Source organism: Geospiza fortis, unplaced genomic scaffold, assembly GCF_000277835.1.
Source record: "Geospiza fortis unplaced genomic scaffold, GeoFor_1.0 scaffold194, whole genome shotgun sequence".
NCBI lineage: Eukaryota > Metazoa > Chordata > Aves > Passeriformes > Thraupidae > Geospiza > Geospiza fortis.
Genome location: NW_005054322.1, coordinates 5,510,146 through 5,527,793, shown reverse-complemented (window position 1 = coordinate 5,527,793; position 17,648 = coordinate 5,510,146). Strand labels below are relative to the sequence as shown.

Below are 17,648 nucleotides of genomic sequence, written 5' to 3'. Positions count from 1 at the left end.
CGGAGGGAAAGCTGCGGTCCGGTGGAGGTGGGAGCGCTCCTCTCCCTCCAGAGCTGCTCTCCCAGCGCCGTGGGCCCGCCCCAGGGGCAGCCCGGGGAGCGCGTCCCTCTCTGACCCGTGCCCGCTTACGGACTGTCGGCACCGTACGGGTCCGTGCGGTCCGTCCCACGCTCCTGCGGCCGCCGGGCGAAAAAAAAAACCCCACACGTGTAAAGATTAAACGGAGCGTTGCGCAAAAGTAGCCGCATCCCTCTGTTTACATTTTCCTATCTTAGTTTTTCCTGGGACTGAAGGTAAACATGGGATTTCTGCTGCTGCATTAGACAAGGACGCTGGCAGGCAGGGTTGCACCGCGGCGCCAGCAGAAATTCCCTTTCACAAAGCTTATTCCTAAGGGAAACGCAGCAGACTTCCAGCAGCTCGTTTTCATCAAGCGCCTTCTTTTCACTCGCTTTTCCTGACAGATTCATTGAGCTCCAGGAAAGTCAGATCACTTGCCCAAAGCTCTGTGCTGAAACCAGTGAAAAGGCAGCTTCCTCCCGAGGCATATGCCAAACTTTCATAATCTGTCTCGAAAGATTCTGGAAAATCATGCTCAATGTCTGAGCTGCTGTCCTACATTGCAGAAGTTGTCAGCAGATTGGAAAGCGCTGTTTCAGCTGCAACTTTACATTTACCCACACTAAGCCCAACGAGCAGTGGTTTTCCTGAAAAAGAAAAAAAAAAAAGTCAGGTATGAAAAAAATCCAAGATCGGGAGATTAAATTCTTTTTCTAGGAGTAGAACACAGCAGCATCTGCAATAGGACAAATCTTGATTGCCCACTCACACTTCTATGTAGTAGACAGAGGCAATAGAGGAAAGATGAAGTCAATTCCTTGTGACAGAAATGAAATTTCACCATATTTAGTTGTGGGAATCTATAAAGTTAAAGATTTTTAGGTTTGTGGGAAAAAAGACAGGCCAAGTAATCTCTTAAACAAACCAGCAGTGTGTGCAGGACCACATTAAGACATTTAAGCTTTCTCAACTAAATATGACAGGTCCACAAGTGTACTGTAGAGGGAAAGGTCTGGTCAGCAACAGCTGGATTACAGGAAATGAATCTGCAGTCTCAAACTATTTCCCTGAGGATGTGTGATTGAACTAAATAATATCTCTTCCTCATCATTCTTAGAAGGGAGCTACTACTGAAGAGTCAAAGACCCACCCTCTTTCTGCTGTGGACGATCCTGCAGTCCTAGGCTAGACCTACAGATAGAAATGCTTGTCTCACTGCTTGGTGAGGTATGGGGTACTCTCTGAAGATTGTTAGTTTTCAGAATATATCTAAAAATGTCTTTTAAGTTGAAGTCTGGTATTGTCTACTGACCTTGCAGTAGTTTGCTCTCAAGATTAGGCATTTTGGATCACTGCCAGATAAACAGGGGCTGAGTGTGTGCTGGAGAAAGGAGGCTGCAGGCTCTTGGGAGACCCAGAATTCATTTTCCAAAAAGGCTTTTAAGGAAGAATCTAGTTGAGAAAATGAGTGTCTTGATAGGCAAAGGTGTGGGTCACGGGACTGGAAGGAGTTGTTTCAGTTGCCTACATAACTCTTCCCAATCATCTTCCCTTGTCTCTCTTATATCCTTAAACAGTCCCAGGTTCCACTATTCCTTCAAGGATTTTAAGACACTGTTTAGAGGAAAACACTAAAAGGCAGGCATACATTTTGGACTGAAGCGAAATAGTAATATGATAAAATCAAATATATGCTTTATGTAAATGGTTGGTCTTTGGAAATAAGTTAACCTTTGGGGAGAAAGGAAGGAGAGGAAAAAAAAAAGACAACACAATGCAAGAGAGATTCCAGAATTCTGGTGGCTATTCAAGATAAAATTCTTGAGAGCATTTTTTAAAGCTTATCTGTAATGGTGATTTCCTCTGCAAGACCAGGAAAGTACTTGAATAATAGAAAGGTGTCCTGAAGTTTAGTACATCATTTTACCAGGTGTGCAAACTTGAGGTCAGTGCTCTACTCTCCCTGATGAGATAGGGAGATAGGGTTGAGAAATTATGGCACACAAAAGCAATTTTTCTATGACTGATGGAAGAAAAAGTAATGTATGGAAACCTGGGGAAAGGAGTATGGGAAACAGAGAAGAAATAGAATGATTTCAAAGTGAGAACCTGGAGCTTCCTCTTGCATTCTCCCTGACAGGCTTAAAGAGTATTGTGATGGTGGAAAAGGCATGGAAATTACCAGCAAGACCTGAGTGTTCTCCCAGGTCTACCACTGTCACACAAAACAATTTAAAAAACAATTTTCCTATAATGACAGAAAGTTGGTAGCGTGTCTTGTGTGACAGTTCAGACAAAGTTAGAATTGCTGTAGACATCACGTTTAATGAGAACTTAGAGAAGCAAAACTAGGGTAGTTTAGAAAAGTGTTTCCCCATATAACTGAAAAGAAAAATCAAGCAAACAAATCTCATAAATACTTCCTAGAATAACTTTTTTCATTTTCTGTCATAGCTTTCAGGTCAGATTGCATGGATTAAAAATATTGCTAGGACTGAAAGCAGGACGACTTAGTATCTGAATCTGAAGCCAAGAAAAGCAAGCTTATTCAGTTATTTTTCTACATTTCAAAAATGTTGTAGGATTAAGAATTATAAGATGCTCCTCTGGTATTTGCTTTTTGCAGGAAATTGTAAAAATTACATGATAACATCATTTAAAGGTGATGATGACATCATTTCTTGCCTAGCAGGTATGCTTGGTTTATGTCAACTTTCTTGGAAGAGTGTATCTACTAGTAAGACAGAATGCAAATCAAGCTAAAAAATGCAGCTTACTTTATATCAAATTAATATTACCTCATCTTTGGTTCTTAGTGTCATTTCCCTTACTCTGGTGTTCCGGCATGACACCACGGTAAATGAAACATCCATCCCTCTGTTAGTTTTGGCCTTTCTGTTCTTGAGGCAGGCTGATTTTCCCTCTTTTGATTGGGGTAGAGCAGAATTAGGCTCCCTGCCTCTAAGCAGCAGGGTGAGGACAGAACACCCTGGGGAAGCAGCTGTGATGCGTTCACACACAGTGGAGCCTCTTTCCATGCCCTTATACTGCACCAGAGTCCCCAATTTCTCCAATTCCTTATCTGCAGTCTTGTTTGGAGTTCAGGAGTTGGAGCAAACAGAGTTCCCCATCTTCTCTGGCAATTTGCTTTAAAAGCTTCTCTCTGGCTCCATCTTCTGTTTGGTTGCTTGGGTTTGGGATTGGTTTTTTATGTCTTTATTTTGCCATAAAAGGGTGAGATTCTTCTAAGTTTTACATACTGAAGTTGTTTTAAAAAGTAGGTCATCACATCTTGTGTGACAGTTTAGACAAGCAGAGAGAACCCCGACCTGCAGATGTGGCCCAGAGAGGAGGGAGCTGAAGGTTCCTGTCAGCCCTGTATTTACAAATTCTCCTGTTGTGCAAAGGTGTTACTCTGGTTACAAGATGAGGTAAAATCCTTTGACCAAAAAGCATAGCAACATGTTCTGTTTTGGTGTAATTGTACTTTTCTGCATAATTATGACCATTACATTATCTGGCAATGTTAAGTGACATCTCTCATGTATTTCAGCTAAAACTGTCAAGCACTGGGGCCACTGAGTATGCATAGGACAATTTAATGGACAGATTGGTCTTTTTGTGGGTGTTTTGAAAAACAGACCTTTTACAAAGCGCTCAACAATAATAATAGTAAAAGTCATGAAAAGAGGCCTCTAATAAAGAAAAACTGGTTTATGGTGATTAATTTTTAGGCCCAAACTATTCATGCCCTTTTGAGGCATTAAGTAATCTGATTCCAGTTGCTCTCACCCCGCAAGAAGGGAACTAGTGTGGGTGCAAAACTGCACTTTGACTGATTCAGTGCTGAAATTTAAAATTGCTCTGTTGGCAGCAAGCCAGATTTTGGCTTCTGAGGCCTCTTACTTGGTCACCCATGGAAAATCAAAGAACTTGTATACAGAACAGATAACCACATAAAAAAGCTAAAAACCATTTGGCAACAAGTAGAGTTGCTTCTCAATAGTCATTGAATGCAGTGTTTTACTCTCTCTCATGCTTTTCTTCTCTGCTAGTTTGTAAACTGTTTTCCAGCTTTACAATATATGGGATTTTCAATTTCTTCTATACCTGCACTTCTATGCAACTGCAAAAATGCATGCTTAAAATTCTCTCCTTCTCCTGTTTTGTCATCAGTGACAGCCTTCATAAGATAGTTACTGAAAAGTATTTTTAATTTCAGATGCTACATCATTCTTGGAAGACTGTGGGAAACAAATATAGATGAGCTCTTTATATAGGAAGGCAAACTTCATGAAGTACCAAAATGTTCTGTGGAAAATTTGCTTGTCCATCTTGCTTAAATAGTATCAAATATGAAACTTGTTACAAAAATGCACCTTCAAATTTAATCACTGCTCTTTATTTTGCTCCAGGTATTTATCAGTCACACAATTAATAGTTTCCCACCTATCACACTTCTATTAATAAGCTCTACATGCTCATTGGAACAGTTTTCTTCTATATTTTATTAGTTTTGATTTATGTGGCTAGTGAGAAAATGAGGACCTATAAGAAACAGAGCTCAAATCTGCTCTGGGTCAAAGTTATGGAAAGATTAGCATTAAAAAATAAACATGGCAGTACCACTGTGTAGCACCTTCTCGAGAAAATATATACTCATTTTTAGCTGCCACGCAAGTGCTGTTGGCTTTGTAACTGACTGTGAACATGTGAGAACAAAAAAAGTGATGCTGTGTCAGTGTGTGGGCTGCAAATGAGAACTCCTGGCTCATACATTTTGCCCCATAAGCAGTTCTGGCATTGTATGCAGTCTTATTGCTGTTTCCTTTGTCCTCATTGATCCTGCTATAGTGTTACTCACATTTTGGGCTCCCAACTTTCTGTAAAAAAACCTCTGTAATTTAATTCACTGTCTTTTTGGTAGAACATTCTGACCACTAATTCTTCTAAGCTCATTATTCTCATATTTTTCTAGTCCTAAGGACTAAAGACCTTTCTTTTTTTCTTCCTTAAATCTTCCCTCTGTGATATTGAAGAATGATAAAGTATTATCAGCAAACAAAATTGTGTATCTGGAAAATGCATTAAAATCACCTATGTAACCTGCATGAAAGGTAAATAAATTTGTCTTACATAATGCATGAACTATATAAAATCTCTAAAGTATTTCCTTTTCTTTCATCTAAAGTGTGCAATTAAGAACATTTCCAAGGAATATCAAGGAACAACTTCTTGCAATAACTTTTGTACATTTGGTTTTTGTTTTTTTTTTAATTTTTCTCGCTTTTATTACACATGGGTCTACAGTAGATGTTGTTAGATTGACAAAATGCTTTCAACCATCTGAAACCTCACAAAGTTCAACAAAACCAAGTGCAAGATCCTGCACCCAGATCAGTGTATTACCAATACAAGCCAGGGGATGAATGGATGGAGAGCAGCCATGCAGAGAAGATCTTGGAATACTGGTGAGTGAAAAATTTGATATGACCCAGCAGTGTGCACTCACAGCCCAGAAAACCAGTCACACCCTGGGCTGCAACAAGAGCAGTGTGGCCAGCAGGTGCAGGGAGGTGATTCTGCCCCTCTGCTCTGGCCTTGTGAGACCCCACCCGGAGGGCTGCATCCAGCTTTGCCTCCCCAGCACAGGAAGGACATGGACCTCTTAGAGCTGGTCCAGAGGATAACCACAAAAATCCTCAGAGGGCTTGAACACCACTCCTATGAGGAAAGGCAGAGAGAGTTGGGAGCTGTTCAGCCTGGAGAAGAGAAGGTGCCAGGGAAACACTACTGCAGTCTTTCAATATATAAAGGAAGCCTGTAAGAAAGACAGAGACTTTTTACCAAGGCTTGTGGTGGCAGGACAAGTGGCAAGGGTTTTAAAACAAAGGAAAGCAGGTTTAGATTAGGCATGATAAGAAACTTTTTGCAAGGAAGGTAGTGAGGCACTAACATGTTGTTCAGGCACTAACATCTTGCTCCATCCCTGGAAGTGTTCAAGGTCAGGTTGGATGGGGTTCTGAGCAACCTGGTGTAGTGGAAGGTGTCCCTGCCCACGGCAGGGGGGTTGGAACTCAGTGATCTTTAAGGTCCCTTCAAACCCAAACATTCTGTGATTCTATTATCTGAGTGTACAAAGAGAAAAACAAGAAACCTACTATTAAAATATAAAAATGTTTATTGCTTGTTAATATTTAAAGTACCTTTGAAGAAGGAATGAAGGAATGATTAAAAAATTGATACAAGTTATGGCCAAAAGATCTTAGCAATGCTACTGCTAACAAAGCTCTGTCATCATTTTAAGAAATACTTTTCAATAGAAAGTTTTTGGAGCCTGGCAGTTTTGTTGCAGTTAAGCCATTTTTACCCCTTACTGCAATTACATGGAAAGCTCCATATTGCATAAATGAAGCATCTGAGTCCTTAAAAAAATAGGTGGAACCCTTGCTAAGCTGCCAGTTTTGTCAACTCAAACCTGCGACAAAAGATTGTTTTAAAAGCTTGTGGTTCCTAAAGCAGGGCAGCTGAACTCATCCCTCCTGTAGGAAATGATTTCTGCAAAGAAGTCCCAAGAAGCAGCTTGAGAGCAAAACTGCAGAAATTTCAGTGTATACAGGGACTTATGACTCACTGCTGCAGGTCCGTTTGGAGGTAAAAAAGAATCCCAGACTGTCTAATCAAACTTTTGCATGTCTTACTCTGTGCCAACATTATGTGCCACCTTCTCTTTAGCAGGCAAGTCACCGTTTCTGGCCATCACTGTGTAAAAGGTTCCTCAGCCTGTGAGTACATACAGGCATCTCAGTAATGCCACATTTAGATGGGCTTTATCACGGATGGTGTTGTAGAGCATTTGGTTCTGATTACTTCCTGGCCACTCCTGGTAATTTTTACTTTAGATAGATTGCAGCCAGAATGTCTGATTGCTTTGAACATCTTGCACTGTAGTAGGCCCATATGTTTATCGTCACAATCTACAGAGTGCCCTTTGATTTTGAAGAGAGAACCATATCTGAGTCAGGTTTAGCTGCTTTAGGGAGACTTCCTCTGGGACAAGAGTGGGTGTAAAAGCACTGGCCCACTGTAGGACATCCACCAAATGTTAAAATTCATGAAAGTGGGAGAAATACTCTTGCTTGTAAAATAGGAAATGCTCTAGAAACAAGAGGCCACATGTGTTTGGAGGACAAAATCAATTATTCAGTCATGTCCTCATGTGTAACTCAGTGACCTCCTTGTATAAAAATATCATCTGACAAGATAGTAGAAATACTTCTGTGAAGACTGAGGAACTGAAGAGTGTACAGCTTGTACATCTGAAAGTGCACAAGGAAACTCCAAATGGGAAAACAAAGAAAACCTGTGAGTCAGTTCAGCTGGGAGAGAGGAGGAAAATCAAGTTACACTCTCAGTAGTTTTCATTAGCCCCCAAAATTCAGGCTAACTAGGCCCAGAATAGCCTCTCTATTGTATGCTTAATATGAGCACTGGACAATTTTCACACACAGGCTCTAAACCAGGTATCAGTATCAAAAGATAAAGGTGCTCCAAAGACTCCATAGGAGGCCAAGAGATGCTATTGAAATCAAAATAACTTGTTTGGCATGTTAGATCAGTTCCAGATCCCCTCCAGTAACAGGAGGGGACTAGGGCAATGGTTATTTGCCAGTGACCATGACAAGAAACAAGAATTGACCATGTCTCCCAAAGTGTTCAAGTGAGAAGACACTGGAGAAGGGGACAGGTAGTAATTAAGAACATGCAAAGATCCTTTCAACTGTACTGACTGAGTGTTGGAAACAGATTTCTCCATCTGAAAAAAAAACCAGAAGTAGATATGCATGTAGGCACACACTTAAATTTAAAAAACAAACAAAAACCCTCAAACTCCCCCCCACCAAAAAAAACCAACCCAAAAAACCCCAACAAAACAAGCAAACCAACAAAAAACCCAACCAAACAACAACAAAAAAACCCCCACAACCTTCACCAAACTGAAAAAGAAACTTTTTACAAAAGCTAGAGAGACCAAGACCAAAACTGTAGCAAGAAATTCAGCTTGCTCATAAAACAGACCAGACATTGTTCTTTGGGTTCTGAGGCCAAACTGTGTGTCCCAGCTTGCATTGCAGAACTACATTTTCTTTTTCACCCAAAAGTGATGATGTAAAGTCGCTTTTGAGGAAATGACTCCTGTTCCATGCATTCCTCTTCTCCAAGCCAGATCCATGTACCATCTGAGACGTTGCCATGAGCTTCATGCCAAAATTGCCAAGTAATCTGCCTATACATCAATTGCAAGAGCTCTGCATAGAATACAAGAGCATTGGCTTCTGAACCTTACCAGTGTAGATCCAGCTGATGAACCTTTCTCCAGGGTTTTTGGTACTTTCCAATCCAGCAGTTTGGACACATCAACTCTCCCATTGCAGAAGCAGGTACCAGTGAGGCATCTATCAAACCTCCTGGCACTTCAGGAGCTATGTGGTGAGAGTCCCAGGCAGCTGCCAGGACCTTGACTGCTAGAGGAGCACTTGTATGCAGGCAGCCTAATTTCTCTCCCTCACAATGGCACACATTGAAGTACAAGCTGTCCTCTCAAGCACTTACTTCACTGTGCAGATTTATGTTCTAGGGACTTCTGCCTTGCCGAATATCTCCACAGGGATGTCTGACTGGACTTGTATCAATCAGCATTCAATTCCTTGACTCCCTCCTCTGGGAGATGAGTGCCAGATGTTAGGGACTCTCTTACCTCCTCTTTGATACAATCCTGCCTGACAATTTTCCTCTCACAAGTGCCGATAACTGAACAGAAAAAAAAAACAATCTGGAAGAGAAACTAGGACAACTTTCCTATGCAGGGATGGGCTAGAACCTGATCTGAATGGGGAAGAGGAAAGAAGGAATGGTTGTGCAGCTGCAGCATGATTTCATACTGTGAACACATCACTCCAGTGCCTTCAAATCCCATTGTAAGACTACATTTGCCATATGTGTAAAAGTGACAGTCAAAAATGCTTTGCTATCATAGACCTTTTTAGATATCTGCCCTTTCCTCAACTTAAAGGTGTGCAGTGTGAGTTATGACTTGTATTTATGGGAGTACTTTTTCTCTGAAATTATATATTGATTAATTTCAGGGGGTTTCATTCACGTCCTTTGATTTTGGCCAAGGAAAAATATGGAGCTATGTGCATCTGTGCATTGCATGTACACATACATGAACAAAGACTCAGAAGAAAATGAGGGGGAAACAACACTTCTGACTAGGCATAACAATTCTGAAAAGAAAATTTATACACATTTTATGCTTTTGTTTTACAATAAGAGGTGACATGCTGCTCAAGTGCTGACTTGTAGCAGAATAGATTAAAAATTCTTGGACCATCAGTAGCAAGAAATCACAGGGCTGTACTTACAGAGGTCATTAACTGTCCAGACATCTGTTGGGTAACAAATTCTGCCAAACATAGATCATGAAGTGGTTCTTGAATTATGCAGAGGATAATTTCACAATCCAGAAAACAGAGAACTCAAGCAGAGAAAGAGCTGTGTAAGACTGTCTTATTGCCAGTTGGGAAAGAATTCACTACAGTGTCAGAATTACAGCAAAGTTTGATGCTAATGGCAGTGGTCTGCTGCATTGCTAGCAGCACAATAAGGAAGAGATTTAGATGATGGTCACAATTACAGTTATATACTCCACAAAGTAATTGACATTATGGCAAAATTGGCTGTATTAATTAGAGGGATGCTGCAACAAAAGCAAAAACTCCAAATGTCTCAGTGAAAACTACTGTAAAGCATATTAACACAAATGTAATAGATTTCAGTATAATAAGAGCGCGTTAGGAAACAATGAGCAGATGCAGAAAAGGAGAAATGTGTGCTAAGGTAGAAACAGTCTGGAGCATTCTAAACAATGTATAAATTAAAGCATAATATACTCTAATTCCCCTTGAAAAATGAACACTGTCCCATTTTTCATAAATTAACTGCAGTAGCCAGTTGGTAAAGGATCACAAATGAGTCCAATTATGCCACACTGGACTATAATTGGGTTAAAGGGCTGTCATTTACCTCTGAAATGAGAGCTCAAATGATATCTGACAACCTTTGGAATCAGGAGTTATTCTGGCATCAGGAGTTACTTATTAGCTGCTGCAAAAGTCCAGGATGCAGCATAACCAGTCATTGAAAAAACAAAGAATGAAAACACTCATCAGGGCAAATTAGTAGTTTTGAGGAGAGCCATATCTAAGTAGATAAGCCATAACTAAGCAGAAATGTCCAGAACATATTGTAACTTTTTCTGAAAGAGAAGATAAAAAGGACCAGAAATGGAAGACATGAAGAAAAATAAGAATTGATCAAGGAAAATAAAATTTAAAAAAACCAACTGGCAAACCCTGAAAGGTAATGGAATGGACATAATAGTTAAAAGCCTGTTTTTTGTCACCTTGGCATTGTTAAGTTTCATTCTTGGAGACCCCAGTTATATAAATCCCTGCTAGCTTTATTCACAAGTCACACAAACCAGAAAACAGAAGTGCATATATCAGTGTCAAGTTTCTAAGAAAACAGGCTAACAGAAAACAGAAATACCTTAAAAGAGGAAAAGACCAGGAAAAACTCAGAGAAAATGTTACACTTATCACACTACTGGTGTATACACACACACTCTGCCAAGCCTGGAGAAGCATATACTTACTGTCAATATGAATTATGGGATGGGCTTTCTTGGACTTTTTATTTTGGCCCCATGTTTGGAAAATAACCATAAATGGTATGTTGCCTTAAAACGAGCTTACCAACAGGAAAATATTAGAACTGATCCTGAAACGTTCAAGGCTTTCCGATTGCAACATCATGAAATTGAAAGCCATCTCCAATAACAAAAAAACTCATCACTGACAAAAATAGCACTGCTTGGTGAAGACTGTTATGAAAAAAGGTTACACTTGCAATTCAGGGTTTGCTGTCAGCTGGTCTCTAGTAAATTTTAAACTTTTCTTAATAAGAAATGCTTTTGTAGTCTCTAACTCAGTAAGAATTATCCTTCTGCAACTTTCAAAGCTGTGTTTTAAGTGTCCTTCCTTCTCATTTGAAAGATTTATAAAACAAGACATGATTTTTCTGCAAATTGGTGCAGGACAGACTTGCCCACTGTGGTACCCACTAAAGTTTTCTATGACAAATAGGCCTTATATCAGGGCTTCAATGAGCACATAAAAGTAAAAATGGAAAAAAATCTCCTCAATTTTAATTGCATCTTTTGAATTACATGCTCAGCAACAGTCCCAAACACCTTGACATAGGTCCGTGAAGGCATGAAATACTGATGACAGATTTCCTCTCTGGATGAGAGGCTTTATCTGGTTAATTGTATTCCAGAAGACCCATGTCTGTGCTTTATAAATGGCTTTTGTAGAGATTTCCGATTAGCTACTAGTTGAGATTTGATTAAGTTTTCATTAACTGCTAAGTGGAAAAAGATCAACTGGTCCATATTCCATTCAGCATCAGTCATCAGCCAGCTGCTTTGCAGGGAGCAACTGAGTACATCTTTATTCTAGAGTGTATTTTGATTTTGGGCAAAAGATGGCAATGCATAATAATCACATTCAGAGTAAAAGCTGGACAAAAAACCTCTACAGTGAGGCAATATTTTAAAGAAAGAACTCCCAGCTCTCAGATACCACATGCAGGTGTGATATCTCAGTGGAAAACAGCTTATGGAGGAATGAATATTTCTGTCTGTTTACCAAGACTATACACATTACATATGCCATTAGAAAACCCCAAACCAAACAAACCACAAAAAACAAAACCCCCAGCTCATTGCTTTGCCTCCCTGGGAAGTGCTTGTAGGCTACATTTTAGCTGTAAGTGCTTTATAATCCAAGCTGACTGTAGCTGAAATTGGTGTCCCTTAGCTGCTTGATTAGTTAGATAAATTCTGCATGCTTGTGTCTGGGATCCATGGTAATGGAGTTACGTTGCTATGCTATGAAATGTGCAGGAAGGTCCAGCACTTCAGGAAGGATATGATTTCCAGGGCTAATGAAACTTGGTAGTGAAAGCAAGAAGGAATGCTTGGAGGAATGAACAAAAGCAATCACTGGAACAGTGAGAGGGGATCGCTCAGGTCAGTGGGTGCAGGCAAGGCATCCGTGCCCCAGGAAGGTTTTCCTGCGAGGGCTGTAGCAATCACCCCAAAGATAATTTAAAAGTGGTGCTGTGGAGGAAAAGTATCATAGTCCTGTTCCTGTCATCCTGAGGAAAGCCCGCATGGCAACATTTTTACAGGTATTTTTGCGGAGCATTCATTAACCCCCAAAACCAAAGCAGATTGCTACAAATTATCTTTGTCAAACTTTCAGTAGATCTAACTATTATCTCTGGCCACTCTGGCAAGAGATGTTTCTTGATCTGGCATAACAAACAAAAGTTTCCTCAAACTTGTTGGTCTAGTGACTGCAGAGAACCCCTCCTGTGTTTATGACCTGGGGGACTGGTGGGAAGCTGAGAAGTCTGTACTGATATTTTCCTGGGAATTCTGCTGGTATCAGTAATCAAATGGGCCGCTGCCACCAGCATCGCAAGCATGGAAAATGAGATGGGAGGGGAGGGCGGGGAGGGAGGGAGGCAGGCAGGAAGGAAGGCAGACCTTATTGTATGCTAGAGAGTGTTTATGCTAGAGGGTGTTTTCTGTTCCCTTTGGATCTTGATGTACCACCTTAGATACTTGGGACACAGAATAAATTGAAAGGCCCAGAGCTGAGACAGGGTTTTGTTCTGGACCAGAACCCTAACTTAAATGAAAGGAGGAGCAATGTAACACATCAGGAAGGACAGATAAGAACTGTAAATCTATTTGAATTCTCATATGTGCTACCTTATTGCAATTGTAATTTTGAAAAGTTTAAGTAGCTTTTTCCGTATTATATTTATCCATGGTGCCAAATAGGAGAGGTCTTGCTCTGTTAAACACTGTTAAATTCATAGGAAGACGGTGCATAGTCTAGAAAACCTTTCAATCCATGACAAGTAATAGTAAAGAGAAAACGTGTATTAAACACAGTTTATTATTGACAAAAGCCTCCTTGTCTTCTATTGAGGTGCCTTGCACCCTCTCAGTCATTAACTGACTGAATTCTGCTGTCACAGTAAGATGACCTCAAAGAGATCAGGTTTTTTCTCTGAAAATAATCATACTGTGCACTTCCATCACAACTTTATTTGGAAGTACCTAAGTCCTTCACAAATACTGATGAAGTTAAGTCTCCAGTACCTACATTCAGTCTGCACAGGTAGACAACAAGCTCTATCAAGCTCCTGTTGTACCCATTTCCTTGCATTTCCACATTAACTGTTCTTCCCCTGGATGGTACGCTGTTCTTCACTGCGGTTCCCACTCCCATGCCAGGAAGCAGCAAGGGATTTGGATGACTGGAGGGGTGGTGGGGAATACAAAAATCCCTAGGAAGCTTCAAAGGCTATCCTTTGGGTTTCCCAATAGATGGACAATGAAAAAGAGGCTGTCTTTGAAGATGGGCCAAGAGAAGCCAGAATGCCACTTCTTTTAGAGGTCATTGTTCTGCAGGGAGATGTAGTTTCACTGTGTTCTGGTGCTAGGGAACCCAAAGTACAGGCTTCTAAAAGGTGCTAGTTTCAAAGGAAGGCAGCTGCCTCTGCAAATCTTGGAAAAATAGGCATCCTGATTCAAGTCCTAGAATATACATAAAAAAAGTTTACTGTCTACCTAGGCTACCTGAATTATAACATTAAATCAGTTCATCTTTGATAAAGATTTCAGGAAGAGGAAAAAAATTTGGGTCAAACCCCCCTGCATTGAAACCACTAAAAAAACCCAACAGGACAAAACAAAAGCCCCCAACAATATATGCTGCTATGTATGCTAAACAAGTAAGCAATAAAATTTTATTTGTAGCAAAAAGCAAGTGAGTTGAATGCACAGAACATGGCCAAAGGAAGACTAAAAAAAAAGACGACACAAGTATTAAAAGATAAATTGAAACTCAGAATGCTGTATAAAGAGGTATGTTTTAATGATATGCAGTAGAATTAAATTAGGAAATGGAAAACATAACTGTTAAATATGGGGGGGGAAAGCATTTAATAATGACAATCTAAAAAGCTACAGAACTGTATTCTAAAGGAAGCTCCAAAAAATTTCCCTGTATCATTAGGACCTGGACTGATTAAGATCTGGAAATTTTCTTTGTGAAAATAATTCCAGATTGCAGAGAAAGACAATTAAAAAAAAAAAAGTTAAACTATCAGTTTTAGTTCTCAGACCGGTTAGAAGGTGATTAACACAGTGTCTTCCATTCAAGCCTGAAGTTTAGGACAAAATAAGGCCAACACTGATAATTCAACAAAAAATCTCAAAAACATCAACTTGCAGAAGAAGCTATTTAAGGAAAAACAGTAACAGCAAATGATAGAAAAATGCTCTTCAGCTTTTTTCATACGATGGGGGTTTTTAGGTATATTTTTACACTTACATTTGATTTTTGGTTTATTGACTATTTTTGGTTTATTGACTTTGCATTCAAATATAAAGCAAATCTACACCTTCAATACTATCTTATTTGTCCCCAAATGGACAAGACCTATTCTCTGAAGAAGGGACAACAAATATTCTTAGGCATACATATACATTCATGCTTCCTCATGAATGTACAAGAAATACAAACCTCTATGGATCTTTTGCATCACAAGGACAGCAAGAGTATTCCTCCAGCCAGAAGCTTGCTGACAACATTTATCTTGACTCAGGAGAAGAGGTAGAACTGGCTCGTGATTTGGACTGTGCATGGGGTGTCACTTTGCTCAACATATTTTAAAAAAAGTTAAAGAAAGATGCATCTATTTTCAGTGGCAGCCTTACTGTCTCTCTCTGCTCAGCTGTGTCAGCTCTGGCAGAAATGAGCATAAGCACTAATATCACTGGGGTTTGTTCCTTTGCAGCCATTCTCCCACACAGATTTATAAATGCGACTCTGATGGCAGTACCAGCCATTATGACTCTCACATCAAGAGACTGATGCACACTTAAGGCTTGGGTTGATTACCTGTCTTTGAAAGAATCTTTCTCAGTATTAATCAAATTGGCCTGCTCCCAGCAGCAAAGTAGCAATGCCTGCTACGGACAACACACACCAGCTGTGATTCTGCCCTATAGCAGATCTAATACAGATCTAATGTAAGATGCATAGGAGCAGGAAGGACTGAATGCTCCAAATGGCCTCAAAGATAACAGCATAAAGCATACAGAAAAGTATAATAAATTAGTTTCTTTGTATAAATACCATTGGAACTGTGTATAAGTTTTTTTCTGTGTGATTCTTCCACCAGTGATAATTACCAGGGCTGAGGGAACAAGATGTAGAGTGGGGCCAGCTGCTTCAGTCTCACTTTCCTCTTGCATGGGTAAGACAGTTACAGCATGCCTACAGCTTGCAATTTTCAAAGTTGACTCAGAATCCATACTGGCTTATAACTGATTCTACCACCATGAATGAACGTGGCTTTTTCGCTGATCTCTCTTCATTTACTGGCAACAAAACATAAAAATTCCAAATGGCCTTCCCGGATTCATGCAACGTCTTCATGGTTCCGGTTGCCTCTCACCATGACATTTTCTTGGTATGACAAGGATTCTAAAATGCCTCTTTTCCAGCACTTTGGAGAACAAACCACTCCAGAAGTTTCCCATTTTTCAGATGTTCCCCAAGAAGATGCATGATGTTTTACACATAAAAGTGATGATGATTTTATTAGGATGGTCAGTGGAATATCAGCAACACACAAACAGAGAGACTATGGCATGTCTGAACAATGTGCCTATCTCAGAAACTTAAAAGGAAGCCAATTAAAGGACATAATGATACACTCAGTCAACATTACTCCCAAATGAAATTACTAATCCTAAGGTGTGATTTGCTTAAGCAGCACTGCAGCCCACAACTTGAATCCCACCACCTTAGGGAGACTACTCTTCCAGCAGCCAGTCTTGCTTACCTTAGGAGCTGCATAAGGTACCTTTAAATTTCTTTGGGGACCTGAGGGGACAGAAGGTGTCCCAAAATACCTCTGTGGAGAGAAAATGACTGTGAACCAAGCCTCACTGATAGTTCAAATGTTTTACTGGGTAACAGGGACTAGCATGCTGCTTGATTCCAGGGTAACCCAGCAATATGGCCTCTGTGGGACCTGCAAGTTATCTCCCTCTCACAGGAGGGATTCAGACTAAACAGTAGAACCTGTACCAGAACAGCCTTGCTGCAGGTCATGAGACCCAGCGCCACTGCTAGAGCTCTAATACTGAACTGCTGGAAAGATACAAGCTGCTCAAGAGCCACTGGGTACACATGAGCTTGGTCACTCTCACCAACAGCAGCACAATCCACAGAGAGGAATAATCATAGTAAAAGAAATTACTGCCAAAGTTGCTGTATTTTGGACTGCACCAACTCCAAAGATTCCTTCCCAGCTCTCCCAGGGTCCTTAAGATTGGAGATATTTTAATGGCCTTGAATGGTAAACTGGGCTGAAAGGAAGTGTCCTTGATTTCACCCCAAAGCCGGCACAGGTCACAGGTGCAGCACCAACAGGAAAGCCAAAATAAGCTGCTTGAAGGCATAGAAATGCATCCAATTTGCAATGGAAATGTGATTCTATCCCCCTCTCTTCCTAGAAATGCTAATCTTCCATTAGTCTTAAAAAAAAAAAAAAAGATAGCAAAAAAGCCGAATCAAGCTCTTGTCCAACAAGACACAAATCTTGCCTGCAAGACCAAGATGAATCAAGCCAGAACACTGCCAATTTTATCTTGGGAGGAGGAAGGAGCACAGTGATTTTAAACCTTCTAGATCAGTAGCTGTGGGAGCACATCAGCTGGATCAGGGAGAAAAAAAAATCAGTCAGATAGGAAACGGAGCATTCTCCTGAACAGATTATGCTAAGAAATGGCTCTGGAGTTACTGCTCCAAGGCTGTGAGCAGAAACAGCAGACTCAATTGCTGGGGAAAAAAAACCAAACCAAAACAAAAGCAAAAAAACACCCAAAACCCAAGAGATCTTCATTATTAATTGCTTAGGAACAGCCCATAATCATAAGATTTATAAGAAGTAAATTTGGAGTGCCTTTGCATGGATGACAGAAACCTTAGTATTAATCACTGCTCGTATGGAAGGGAAAAGGTCACAGCTAAGGCTAGCCAGTTTTTTTTCCCCCTAAGGACCGAGTGAAAGGCCAGACCATGTCTCTGGGAATTCATCATCAAAACGGTACCGGACCGTCTTCTCCATCCTAAACCCAGGGGGCAAGACAGGCGACCCCTGAGCTGTCTGCCAGGAGCCGAAGTTCCCTTGAGGAGCGATCCCCCCGCTCTCTCGTCACCAGGGCCGGAGGGGCTCCGCGGGCACCTCTCTGGCTTCTGCACAGGTCACCCGGAGCCCCTAAGCACTGCCCTCGTCGCGGCCAGGGGACAGCACCCGCTGCGGGGGCAGGTGGGGATCTGCCCGCAGCCTCAAGGAGAGCGGCGGCGCCC

General features: G+C 40.8%; 1 protein-coding gene across 1 annotated transcript in view; it reads right to left on the bottom strand.

Annotated features, from left to right (window-relative positions):
* Positions 1-248, bottom strand: part of WDFY2 (WD repeat and FYVE domain containing 2) — a 65,781-nt gene extending 65,533 nt beyond the window's left edge. The window contains exon 1 of the mRNA XM_031056786.1: positions 130-248. Coding sequence (XP_030912646.1) covers positions 130-248 — 119 coding nt within the window. The remainder of the gene's footprint in view (positions 1-129) is intronic.
* Between the last annotated feature and the right edge of the window lie 17,400 nt (positions 249-17,648).